Raw genomic sequence first — 13,242 nt, forward strand, 5'->3', positions numbered from 1 at the left:
TTGTTAATATCTTTAATATATAAAAAGTTCATACAAATCAATAAAATGCAAACACCTAAATAGAAAATGATATCCAGGAAAGCAGTTTACTCTCCACTTCCTTTTAATCACAACCCACTGGAAGAACCACTGTTAAGAAAAAAGTAGGTATCCTCCCACACTCTTTTCAATGCTCATGCAACTTCACTTATATGTTGTTTAGTGTTTTGTTATATCATATTATACTCCTTATTCTGACATTTTTAAAATAACTTCCCCATAAAATATCAAACATTCTTCCGAGTCAATATACATAGATCTTTATTCATTTCTTTTCTGTAGCTGAACAATATTCTACACTAGCAAATTAAAAATGGTGTAGGATAATGTATTCACTCATTCTTCTATTGATGAACAAACAGGTTGTTTCCAGTTTTCTACAATTGCTACTACAATTAATGCCACAGAAATTACATCTTTGTAAATTAACTTTACAGTACTTTTATTTCTGGATCCAACAGTATGTATATTTTAATTTTAACATGCATAGACAGATTACTTTCCAGAAAGACTATAATTCACATTGCCAAAGGCAATATATTTGCATGGCTGCGTCTCTAACATTTTGTCCTTCACTTAGGCATTAAAAGAAGATTTTCTAGGTACAAAAGCAAAGGACAAATTCATATATAAAGAGACTAATATGTTTAAATAATAATGATAAACTACCCATATATGAAAACGTTATATAATTTTTTAAAATTAAAACGCAGATAAAGACAAATAGAAAGGTGATTATATGGGCAATATATAAGTGTTAATATCTTTCATATATAAAAGTTCATAAAAATCAATAAAATACAAACACCCAAATAGAAAGAGGATATGAACAAATTTTAAAAAAATTAAAATGGCCAGTAAATGCATTTAAAAATATTCAACCTCACTAGTCATTTTAAAATATATATATTATAAAAAATGAGTATTTTTCTGGCCCGTGAAATTTATAAATGTTTTTAATAAAGGAATACCTAGGGGGATTTATCATATCACAGTAGAGAGCATCTCGGCATTAGTATCAAAAGTCTTAAAATATACAAATACTCTGACCTAGGTATTCCACTTCTGGAAATTTATTCTAGGGAAATAATCAAATTCTTACAAAGATTTATTTATATGAATGTTCCATGTTAAATTATTTACCACAGAAAAAATCAGAAATAACTGTCCCACAATAAGAGTATAAAATAAATTATGGTTTGTCTACAGGATAGAAAACCATGCAGCCATTAAAAACTTGTTTTTAAGATAAGCTAACAAAACAAGAAATGTTTATGATAAAAAGGTATAGACCACAAAAATCTATGTCCAATGTGACCTCAATTTTATTATTAAAAAATGTGAAATATCCTTCTATACTTTCTGTATCTTCTTAACTTTCTATAATAAACATTAAACATACTACTTTATAATTAACAAAACAAATTTAAGGTTTATAAAGGGTTCTGTCCATGTTACTCTTTCTTTGTATACTAAAGGTAGTTAAAGTTAATTTTTATATTTAATATTTAAAATCCTTTGTCATTTATTTGCAGCTATCAATCAATGTGCCATTGAAAAAAATCCATTTGGAACTTCATTACATTTTAGTTAAGCATATTAAACAAGGTTGTAAGTCCCATATTCTTTTATGAATTCTGGGCTTTTTAGCGTATACTGATGGATTTTCTAATATCTTGATATTACTACATTTAAGGAAATAAGATAGATATACTCAAGATTAGTGGTAGAGGAATCTCTTTTCTTTTCCCAAAATGATGAAATATGTAAGCCCAAAACTTACCTCAAATGTATGGTCTAGTCTGTATACTGACACTGAATTTACTGCACTGACTATCTCCAATACACCATTGAAATTATTCAAATCTTGAAAGACTTGCAGAATTTCTATAATTCTACTCAGTACTGCCACTCGTTCCTCAAAATTTTCTGCTTCCACAATGCACCTAAACAAAAAAAAGAGAACAAATAAAATATTCATGCCTTAGAAACCAATTTCTTCACTTCATGTAGAAAAGAAACATTTTCAGCCAAGATTTTACCTCATATATGACTGAATATTATGATTATTAAGAATAAGATGGGGAGAGGTGGATGGGGTAAAGGGGGTCAAATATGTGGTTACAGAAAGAAATCTAACTATGGGAGGTGAACACACAGTGTAAATATATATATGCCTTACTGTTAAAGTGTACAGCTGAAACTTATTGGATTTAGTTAACCAATGTCACCACAAAAATAAATAAATAGACAGATAGATAGATAGATAGATAGATAGATAGATAGATAGATAAGTAAATATAAATCTGCCACACCTTGCGGGGGGAGGGGTTAGGATAAGGCAGAATAAGTAAAAACTTACTTTTCAAACCAGAGCGTAAGATTTGTAGTGTGGCGAATCATTTTTAATAAATTTGGAGAATTTATTTCTTTATCTTCTTTGGTCCATACACTTCCTACAAGTTCAGAGGGTTGTACTTTCCTGTAGAACCAAAAATTAATGCAACTTAACCCATAGAGGATTAGTATTAAAATTATTTAATAGTTTCCCAAAACTTAGTAAGAAAAAATTAACCTACAAGGTAAATGGAAAAACATAAGAAGAGGTAAATCCCCGAGGAAGAGACCTTACTAGGCACAAATATATATAAAAAAATTACTTTATTTCTTACTCGGGGAAAAGAACATTAAACCATTTTATTTCTGTCTGACTAACAAAAAGCCTGATATCAAATGAGTAAAAATGTGAAAAAAGCTCTCAATACTGATGTGCAAATAAAGTTGATATGACTACTTCATAAAGCAATTTGTCAATGTCTCTTAATACGGAAGATATACATACCAGATCACCCAGCAATTCCATATATAGGTATATAGTCTAGATACAACAGGTTATAAAGAAAACATTTATAGGAATGTTCAGTAAAGCTTTGTTTGCAAAGCAGTGAAAATCCCAAACAACCTAGAGGCTCATCATCAAGAGACTAGATAAATTATGGAGTATTTATACACTGAAAACTAAAAAGCAATGAAAACAAGCAAACTGGAGCTATATTCACCAACTTGGACAAATACTAGAAACAGTTTAAGTAAAAAATAAGATGCAGGATGATACATAAGTATAAAGTTTTAAAATGTACAAAATAATGTATATGTTGTTTATGAATGTTTGTAAGTATATAAATTATAAAGACATTTATAGAATAGTAGACACCAAATACAGGAGAGTCATTGTTCCTTGGGCGAAAGAAGAATGGGATTAGAGAGAATTACGCAAAGGATTTCAATTTTATTTGTAATGTTTTTGTTGTTCATAAGCCCTCATTATATTATTTTCTACATTTTTTGAAATACTTGAAATATTTAATAAAAATTCAAACAAAAGAAAGGATTAAATCCTTGTATACAGTCAATTAGGATTACCTAATTTAAAAAATTAACCAGGGCATTTCCATCAATGTCCTATAGACTTGGCTATTAATTTTTTAAAACATGTTTTTAATCAGTAAATTTGAGTACAAATGGGTGCTTGCTAACAGTTTTTGAAATAAGTCTTAAAATGGTTCTATTATTTCACCAGAAATTTAGTTTATAGTGTCAATGTTTTATGTATGTTATGTCTTCCATAATATACATATCATTTAACAAAGGTATTTCTATATTCTGAAAGCCATCCACATAGAGCTAAGTGCTTTTTCTGATATTCATTCATGTAATATTCACTCTATGAAAAAACTTGATTCAGCATTATTTGTTTTGTTATCTCAAGTAACAAGTCCTTTCATTCCTACCTATCACAAATTCCTATATAAACAAAAACCACCTAAATTCAAAAATACTTAAAATATAATGTGACACTCTGAATCAGATGTTGACAATCTCTGACATGTGTGCTAAATTCTTAAGACTATAGCCAGGGCAAACCAGGGGCCCAATTCTACAGAAAGCAAAGTTTTATCTCCAGTGCATTCCTACATTTTCCACTAGCACTAAGCTACATATTCTTACCTTTCTCTGTGTAATCCCTGTAAAACAAAACAAAACAAAACAAAAAACAGCTGCTAACCAGTATAACTTGGGGTGTGCAGTTGAAAGGTAGTGTTACCTGCAATGCCTGTACTCTTCACAGGAGCCTGGGTTGTAAATGAAAAATGAAAGCTTAAATTAGGAGGGAGGAAGGGACAAAAAAGTGTTAATGCACTGGGAAAGGATAGTAGTTTTTAAAAAGAATTGACAGAAGAAAGTTGCTTAAGCAAGCGGAAAGGAGAGAAGACTGTGGTTAGGAAGGAATGAGAAGCTTGAATTGGTAATTCTGGAATAAGAATGATTTGGGGTGATGACAAGATTCAGAATATGACCATGAAAGATGCTGATTTGGAGCAGAGAGTGACACTTCCAGTGAAACTAAAATGTTAGGTTATGAATGGGTGATCTGTGTGGATATAGGTAATGGCAGGAATGCATTATATATATAGACCGATGTTGCAGTACAGATTAAAATAACAGCCAATCACATTTCCAGTCAGCCTTATAAATGAAAGTTTTCAGCATGGTTTTTCATCACACTATTTCAGAGATAACTTTTCTTTAAAGTTAATAATGACTTCAAAGAGCTGAAGTATTTGAGACTACTTAAAAGAAATTCTTCTAAGAATTTAATTATTCATTTGCCTAACGAACATAACCCGACCAAAACCCCAAATAAAATTTTGATTATGTTGAATCTTTAAAAAAAAGAAAAAAGAAAAAAGAATAAAGAAGGCGGCTTGTCTCACTCAATATTCTCTTTATTTAGATGCCAAAAGCCTAGCATCCATACTGACTTAGCTCAAACGACTCAATAAAGCAATCTGAGAAAAGTAGTGGGAGTAGGAGATTGGTGAATGCCTTGAAAGTGGTTGCTACTCCACTGCATTAATCTTCTCTCTGCCTCTGCTCTTGTGAAAGATTGCTAGTATCAAATCTAGGCCTAAATAGCAATACATTTTAAGATTTTTACCTGCAGAATAGACTGAAGTTAAAAACTGTGCTATGAACTTTCCACCATCCCTACAAGAATAGGTTAAGTATTTTAAGCACTCATGAATAATTTGCTAAATGTTCTGAAAATAGAGGGATGTTCAAGGTTCTTGAAAACAGAGCATCAAGTTAATGTTAATTGTCTACCTGTAAAGATCAGATTCCAAAAGTGTCAGCTGACGTGCAATTTCTATTGGATGAAGTGTCATAAGATCAAATGTTTCAAACTGTCCTGGTCTGCTGATATGCCATTCAATTGGTGGAGGTGGACTTTCAAAGGTAATATTGTGGCTTATTCCATTTGCCTGAGCTTGTTTCTTCCTCCTGATGATCTTAGCAATGGACTCTACCCATTTCTTCATGGCTTTCCCTAGGGGGGAAAATGTGTTTATTTAATAAACAACTACCAAACTTCATATAATCTTTAACCTTCACCCAGCTTCAACAACATCAACTCAGCAGAATATTCTTGTTTCATCTAAGCCCGACTCATGCCCTCCCTCCAATCCTCATGTTATTTCAAAACAAATATATCATTTCATCCATATTTAAGTATTTATTTAAAAGTTAAAAATGTTTAAAATAACAATATCATTATCACACATAAAAAAACTTCTTAATATCCTCAAATACCTAGTTTTCAAATCTCCCTGATTGCTTCATAAATGTTTTCTTACAGTTAGTTGGTTTGTTTGAAATAGGATTTATATAAGATCTATACACTTATGTCTCAAGTCCCCTTTAATCTATGGGTTTCCTCTTTATCTCTCATTTTGCTTGCAATTTATGTTTTGAAATTGAACCATTTACTCTGTGGTGTTTCCCAAGTCTGAATCTTACCAATCCCATCCCTGTGATGTCATTGCCATATCTCATTGTCCCTGTATTTTCTGTAAATCAGACACATAGGGACTTGATCTGATTCAAGATTAATTTTTTTTTAATGAATATCTGCAAGAATGTTTCTAACAGGAAGCATATAATATCCATTTACTTCTCCTTTTGTGATGTTACTAGGAGTTAAGAAATGGTAATATTCTATAAACCATTCATTTATTAGTTGCAATACTTCTATAAAACGGAACTTTCATACATCAACTACTTGATTATCCTGAGGTATAACATGTATAGGAAAGGTCTTTTAGACATTAACTATAGACATTAACATAATAATTTACTTGTTTTATTTTATTTTAGAAGCTTCCTAGATCACATATAATCTAGTGTCCTTGTTTAAAAATTAACTTAGTGCTATAAATAATTTTAAAGCACACTTTATGTACCTTAAACTCTGAAACAAAGAAATTGCATTCTCTGTTTTAAGTAAAATTCCCCTTAACAAACAAGTATGAGATGAAATAAACTGGGCTTAGTTATGGTATTCTTAATTAATGCCTTATACTATTCGATAAATCATAAATGTTCTTGATTCAGTAATATACATTTGATGATACATACATTTGTTCAAATATTCATGGCCTAGTTTCAGTTCATGGGCTGTGTTCTGAAACTTCAGGTAGGAAACTCCTATCTTTCAAGTGCCAAAAATATACCAAAAACTTTTCCTAAGGAAGCAAATACTATTTAAAAGCTGTTAACCGTTTACAACTAAAGAATAAGATTAAGGAGAATAAGGAACAGGTAAAATTATACAAATATTTAATTAGACGAAGTAATGGCAACCTTGACATGAGATAAAGTTGAAGACTGGACTTCTTTAAAAGAAGGGTCCTCCTTAAAAAACTTGAAAAGGCAACGTTCTAAGACATCAGGTGGCTTTAAACATATCTGTGCTCCTTACAGTCTATAAAAATAATTCCAAATGTTATTACACCTTTTTAAAAATGAAAAATAGTTAAGCTTAAGTTACACAAATTTAAAAATAAACTCATGTGTGACATAAGATTCAATCAAACCTTTAAATAATATACCTCTTACACTTGAAATGAAGGATTCTAGTCTTTCAAGCAACTCCAAATCTCTTTCAAAGTCATAAAAATGGTGTTCAACCCAGTGCCGAAAAACATTTAAGATTCTGATAAAATGGGAAAAAAACACAGTTTAGTGAAATCTAAGCATTCGAACTGACATCTTTTATTTCTCTAATACCATAGTGAAAGCTTTATATACAAAGGCCATTATAATACTCAAAGAATCTGTAATTTGTATTTAATCAATATTTTAAGAGCTTCAATAATATGAACTTTATTATTTAAAAATTATACTTTCAAAAATATTTATAAGCATAAATATTTTAGTTCCTGTACTTAATTACCTGTTTATGTTTAGGAAAAGTACCTTTTCATTCTTCATATGTATAAAATTCATACTCTATATTGTATAAAAGCTATTTTTAAATGCTTACATTAAGAATTTTTTTAAGATAAAAATTTTAATATATTTTTCACATTTAACAGAAAACCAACTAAGATTTAGTGTATCTGGTTCTAAATTCAAATGCTACCATCAAATTTCTATGTAATTTACAGGTATGTCCACATTCTCTTATTTTATTTCAAAAGACAAAAATATTTGTGATAGAGAACTATTTTGTTTTGCAGTACCAAAAAATATTACATATAACTTGCAAGTAGAAATTTAATCAATCTTTACAAATATATCATTCCACTCTCCACCAGATTTATATATACTATAAAATTAATTAGATTAACATTATTTCCTTCATTATTTCGAAGTTTAGCTTTCTTCTCTTTAACTGAGATAACAGTTTTTCTCTCAGACTAAGAAAAGTCTTTAAATTCCCAGTCTTTGTCATGTTATCTATATTAAAACCACCTTAGTCACGTGTGCCTAGTAAGCTCTGTGGCTTAGAGAACATTTCAAGAGATCACAAAACTGTTAACTTCTAGTTTACACTAAGTCAAGTCAAATAACTGCTTCCATTTCCTCTCCTTCCTGGTTACTACAGCATACAGTATAATTTAAAATTATCATGTAATGAAGGACAGTGGACTTTGAGTGGTAAACACAAAATAGAATATACAGATACTAAATTATAATGCACACCTAAAAATTATATAATTGTATTAACCAAATGTTACCCTAATAAACTTAATTTAAAAATAAATAAAATTATCATGAGAAAAAAAATCTTAGATTTCATCAAATTTAAAAACTTCTGCTTGTCAAAAGACATTAAGAAAAGTAATAGGCATGCCACAGATTGGGAGAATACATTTGCAAAACATTTATCTGACAAAAGACTGGCATCCATTCCTACTAAATATACAAGTCAATAATAAAAAGACTAACAACTCAAAAAATAGGCTGAAAATCTCAATAGATTCTTCACAAAATAAGCATAAATAGCCAATAAGAGACAATGAAAAGTTCCAACATCATTAGTCATCAGAAAATACAAATTAAAACCACAGAGAAATACCACTATACCCCACCAGTGTAGCTAAAGTATAAAAGCTGACATCATTAAATGTTAATGAAGATATAGAGCAACTGAAACTCTCATACATTGCTGGTGAGAGTGAAATACAATAAGATCGCTTTGGGAATAGATTTGGCGGTTTTTTAAAAATTAAATATACACCTACCCTATGACCCTGCCATTCTACTGAGTTATTTACCCAAGATACCACATAAAAAATACATTCACAAAAAACTTGTAAAATAAAGTTCATAATAATCAAAAACTGAAAAGAACCCAGGTGTTCTTCAGTGGGAAAATTAATAAACTGTGGTATATTCATAGAATACCACCTTAGTAATAAAATAGAACTACTGATACAAATAATAACAAGCTCAAAAGCACGTTCAGTGAAAGTCAGACAAAAGTATAGATAATGTTAAAAATCCATTTGAATGGAATTCTAAAAATGATAAAATTAATCTATGTAGGAAAATGAATATTGCTTTGGGCAATGAGAACAAAAACTAACTAGAACAGGCACAAGGGAACTTTCTGGGGTAATGATAACATTTTATATCTTGGAAAAAGTTTAGACTATACAGATGCGTGTATTTGTTAAAATTCAAAGTACAATTAAGATACATATGTGTCACATATGTGTACACACATTTTAGGACAAAAGGACAATAAACAAATACCATTAATGATATACAAGTTGAAATATTTAAGGAGAAATGTACTTCAATGTACATTCCCAAAACTATATTAATGGACCAAAAGAAGAATGATAAATAAATAGATATGTGACACACTAAGTACAGCAAAACATTAACAGTAGATCTAGGTGGTAGGTTTATGAGTTTTCACTGTAAAATTCTTTCAACTTTGCTTTATGTTAAAATTTTGTAATACAATGTTGAAAGAGTTACTATCATTATAAAATTCTCTACAGTAGTCTCCTTTTATCCATAAGGGAAATGATCCAAGAGCACCTAATAGATGCCTAAAACCATGGATAGTACCAAACTCTATCTATAGTATGTCTTTTCCTATATAGACTTATGATAAAGTTTTATTTTTAAATTAGGCAATTTCACAGATAGAAGATTCTTTCTTATCACAGACCTTAGTAACCTTGAACGAAAGCACTGCAATACCAAGACAAGTTAATCTGATTACTGAGACAGCTACTGACTAACAGGCAGATAGGGTATATAGTCTAAATACACTGGACAAAAGGGTGATGCACATTCCAGGCAGGATGGAGCAGGACAGCACAAGATTTCATCATGCTATTCAGAACAGTTTGCAATTTAAAACTTATGAATTGTTTATTTCTGGAATTTTCCATTTAATATTTTCAGACCATGATTGACCATGGGTTAACTGAAATCACTGAAAACAAAACCACGGATAAGGGGGTGGCTATGGATGCTATCATTGCTAAAAATCCTTTGATGCTTACAGGATGTTTAACAACCTGGCTTAGATTTCAAGGTCATCTTATCACCCCACTCCATATAATTCATTTCATCTATTACTCTTTGCAATACAACGTCTTCATTCCTCTTGATTCAATTTCCTTACCTGTTTTCCCAGGGTACCATTCTCATTTCTGCCTTCTTGCTTTTGTTCATAATATTTCTCATAACCCTGAATACCTATAATTACCCTTCTGCCTATCTAAATCCTACATCCTTTAGAGATAATCTCATATTTTACCTCTTTCAAGATGCCTTCTCTAATTATTTCACCCTCATCTTAGCTATTGCTGAAATTTTACAGGGATGTATTTTTCTAAGCAACTTAAACACTTAAAGTAGAATAATGTATAGTTGTTTCATGTATCCTTTTCCCTAAATAAAATCATAATATCATGGTGGCAAAGATGATATGCTGTTATTTCTCCATTCACCATACAAATATAGGACTGAGAAAACAGAAAATGCTTAGAAATAAATACTTGAAGAATATACATGTCTAATCACTACACTGTACACCTGAAAACTAATATAATATTGTATGTTGACTGTAATTGAAAAAAATCTTAACATAAATTTTAAAAATGTGATATGACTACTAAAAGAAAAATGATGGCACAAAACTGAGATTATATTCTGCCCCTATATAGCAACCTCATGTTGTACCTCATGTCAAGGGGCTTAACTTAAAGTGTGCAGTAGTACAAAATACATCACAGCTAGCAGAAAAAAATTAATTACTTCTCTATTGCTGATATGTAAATAATTTCATCTTCTTATACGAAGAATGACATATTGAAAGTTTTAGATAAAATACATATAGCTGGGGACACTTATTATTCCTATAAAACTGTATTTACTGGTGGCAATTATCCTAGGAAATAATTAATAAACCCAGTTCTGAAGTTGCAATTTATTGGCTAACAGTAATCAAGGAACCTTAACATTCAGAGAGAAAAAAAATATTTAGATCCTATACAATTAATAAAAATACGTCAGTTTTTTTATGGAAAGGCATAATTACTTTGGTTTTCAGACTGTAAAAAAGGCTAATAACCAAATAAGCTTCCAATTTTCAACATTCAGTGGTAAAACAAAAACAAAAACAAAAATATAGGCTTAGGAAGTCAGACAGATATGGGTTTAAATCCTGTCCTACCACTTTCTTTATATGACCTATCTCAAATTACTTTATCCTGCTAAGTTTCAACTTCCTCTTATATAAAGTAGAGACACACAATAAGTAACTAATAAGAAACTGGCAGCTGCTATTATCGAATACATTTTAAAAAATTACTAAAACGATTTTTTAGATAAAATAATGAATATCTATATATTCTGTGGGAGAAGAATGGGGAAAGGGCTTGAACTTCCATAAATATTATAAACTGTAAAAAAGCCCCAAATTACTAAATGATAACAATGAGATATGAAGAAAAAAAGGAGGGGAGGGGTGGTTGACAGTAGGCAAACTCATGTACAATTTTACAATTTTTACTTACTAGGTATTCTGGTCTATATGCAAAATGATTACATTAGGTATCCTGGTCTATAAGCACAACACATCACATGCCAGAGATATCTCATGCAAATAACATGTTATATTTCAATAATTAAAAATTTTCAGAGTATTTAAAAGTAACTTCACATACAGTTTTAGAAGTTTAATTTAACTGCTATGAGGTTAATAACAATACCTATACCTGAATGAAGATGTAAAAACTTTTGCGCTAACTATATATATTGAAAATTGAATGGCACATAAAAAAAAATATTCAAGCCAAACCTAAGTTGTACTGGTTGGACGTATTCCTTGCGAAACCTTTTAAGGTCTGCACTAATTGGCTGCTCGCCTTTCTCTACAGCCAATTTATCTGCTTCAGTAGGTTCCGGCTCCGGAATTTCAAATCTAAAAATAAAAGCAAAATGAGAGAAATTTTTTCACTGTTCATACATAAATGAAAAGGATTTCAAATACAGCAGGAAAAATCTTTTAACTAAATAACCTTCTTTCCTACCATTTACGTTAAAAGTACAATTACTGATAAATTTCACTTAAAAGCATTACATATTACAAAAAATTGCTCTTCAGCTACACAGTACCAAGGTTTTACATATTCTTACTTTTATCAAAAAAAAAAATTGAATAACTAGAACTATATTGATAATATAGAAAAAGGTCAATGAAAAAGATCCAAGAAAAGAATCTTTAAGGAATATAACCTCTTTAAAGAACATGGTATATCTAATAATATATCCTTAATATCTTTAGAAAGTAGATATTAATTTCTTTAAATAAAAGAATATAAATCCAAAGAGAAGGCCCAAACTGAATTTTAAACAATATTTGAAGGACATACTTAAGTGGATAATGTAAAATCAAAGTTAAAAAAAAACTGCCCAACCATAGAAAAATATAGCTATAATCTAATCTAATCTGTGTGCTTTCCTTATTTTGGACAGAGAAATACAACCAAGTAAATTTTCTCAGCTCATTCATTATATGGATTCAGTCTGGTAAACTTAGTGTCACAGAACAACACACTGATAGAGGTCAAGATAAAATTCTGGTATTAAGTTTTTAAATGTGAAACAATTTATTTTGGAGTCCAGATACTATTTTTTAACCTATAAAACATTTAAAGTGCCACTAATATACTCAGTAAAAGAGAAAAAATCTATCTAAAACTTTTAAAAATTAATCATAATAAAGAAAAATGTTAATTTTTTATGTCTAATGTTGTAATTATGTTTTTAATAGAGTATCTTTTAGAAATATGAATGTGCTGGATCTCGTCTGATCTCGGAAGCTAAGCAGGGATGGACCTGGTTAGTACTTGGATGGGAGGCCACCTAAGAATACCAGGTGCTATGTTAAAAAAAGAAGGAAGGAAGGAAGGAAGGAAGGAAGGAAGGAAAGAAAGAAATTAATTAATTTACAGATGAAATACACTGTCTAGGATTTACTTCAAAATACAATTGTCCCTTGGTATATCCATGGGAGGTTGGTTCCAGGACTTCAGCGGATACTGAAATCCACTGATGCTAGTAGAGTCCTTTAGTCAGGACTCTACTTCGTATCCTCGGATGTGGCTATGAAGGAGGATGAGGAACCCTTAGATAAAGAAGGCCAACTCTAATCCAGGGTTTACAGTGTTGAAGTTGTTAAGGAAACAGAAGACACATGAGTTGAATATTATTGAAGTTGGATGACTGATAAATGAGGTTATTATCTTTTTCTATTTACTCTTATGTTTTAAAATTTTCCATAATAAAAAGTTCATTTTAAAAGTGAAAAATAAAAGTCTCTTTTAAGGA

General features: G+C 30.2%; 1 protein-coding gene across 1 annotated transcript in view; it reads right to left on the reverse strand.

The window, feature by feature from the left end:
• The window catches only part of SOS2 (SOS Ras/Rho guanine nucleotide exchange factor 2), an 82,052-nt gene that overhangs the window by 25,240 nt on the left and 43,570 nt on the right, over nt 1–13,242 (reverse strand). Inside the window, exons 12-16 of the mRNA XM_016145768.2 lie at nt 11,711–11,833; nt 6,990–7,093; nt 5,206–5,428; nt 2,402–2,521; nt 1,823–1,985 (exon numbers count right to left, since the gene is read on the reverse strand). Coding sequence (XP_016001254.1) covers nt 1,823–1,985; nt 2,402–2,521; nt 5,206–5,428; nt 6,990–7,093; nt 11,711–11,833 — 733 coding nt within the window. The remainder of the gene's footprint in view (nt 1–1,822; nt 1,986–2,401; nt 2,522–5,205; nt 5,429–6,989; nt 7,094–11,710; nt 11,834–13,242) is intronic.

The sequence above is a fragment of the Rousettus aegyptiacus genome, unplaced genomic scaffold, assembly GCF_014176215.1.
Source record: "Rousettus aegyptiacus isolate mRouAeg1 unplaced genomic scaffold, mRouAeg1.p scaffold_m13_p_3, whole genome shotgun sequence".
Taxonomy (NCBI): Eukaryota; Metazoa; Chordata; class Mammalia; order Chiroptera; family Pteropodidae; genus Rousettus; species Rousettus aegyptiacus.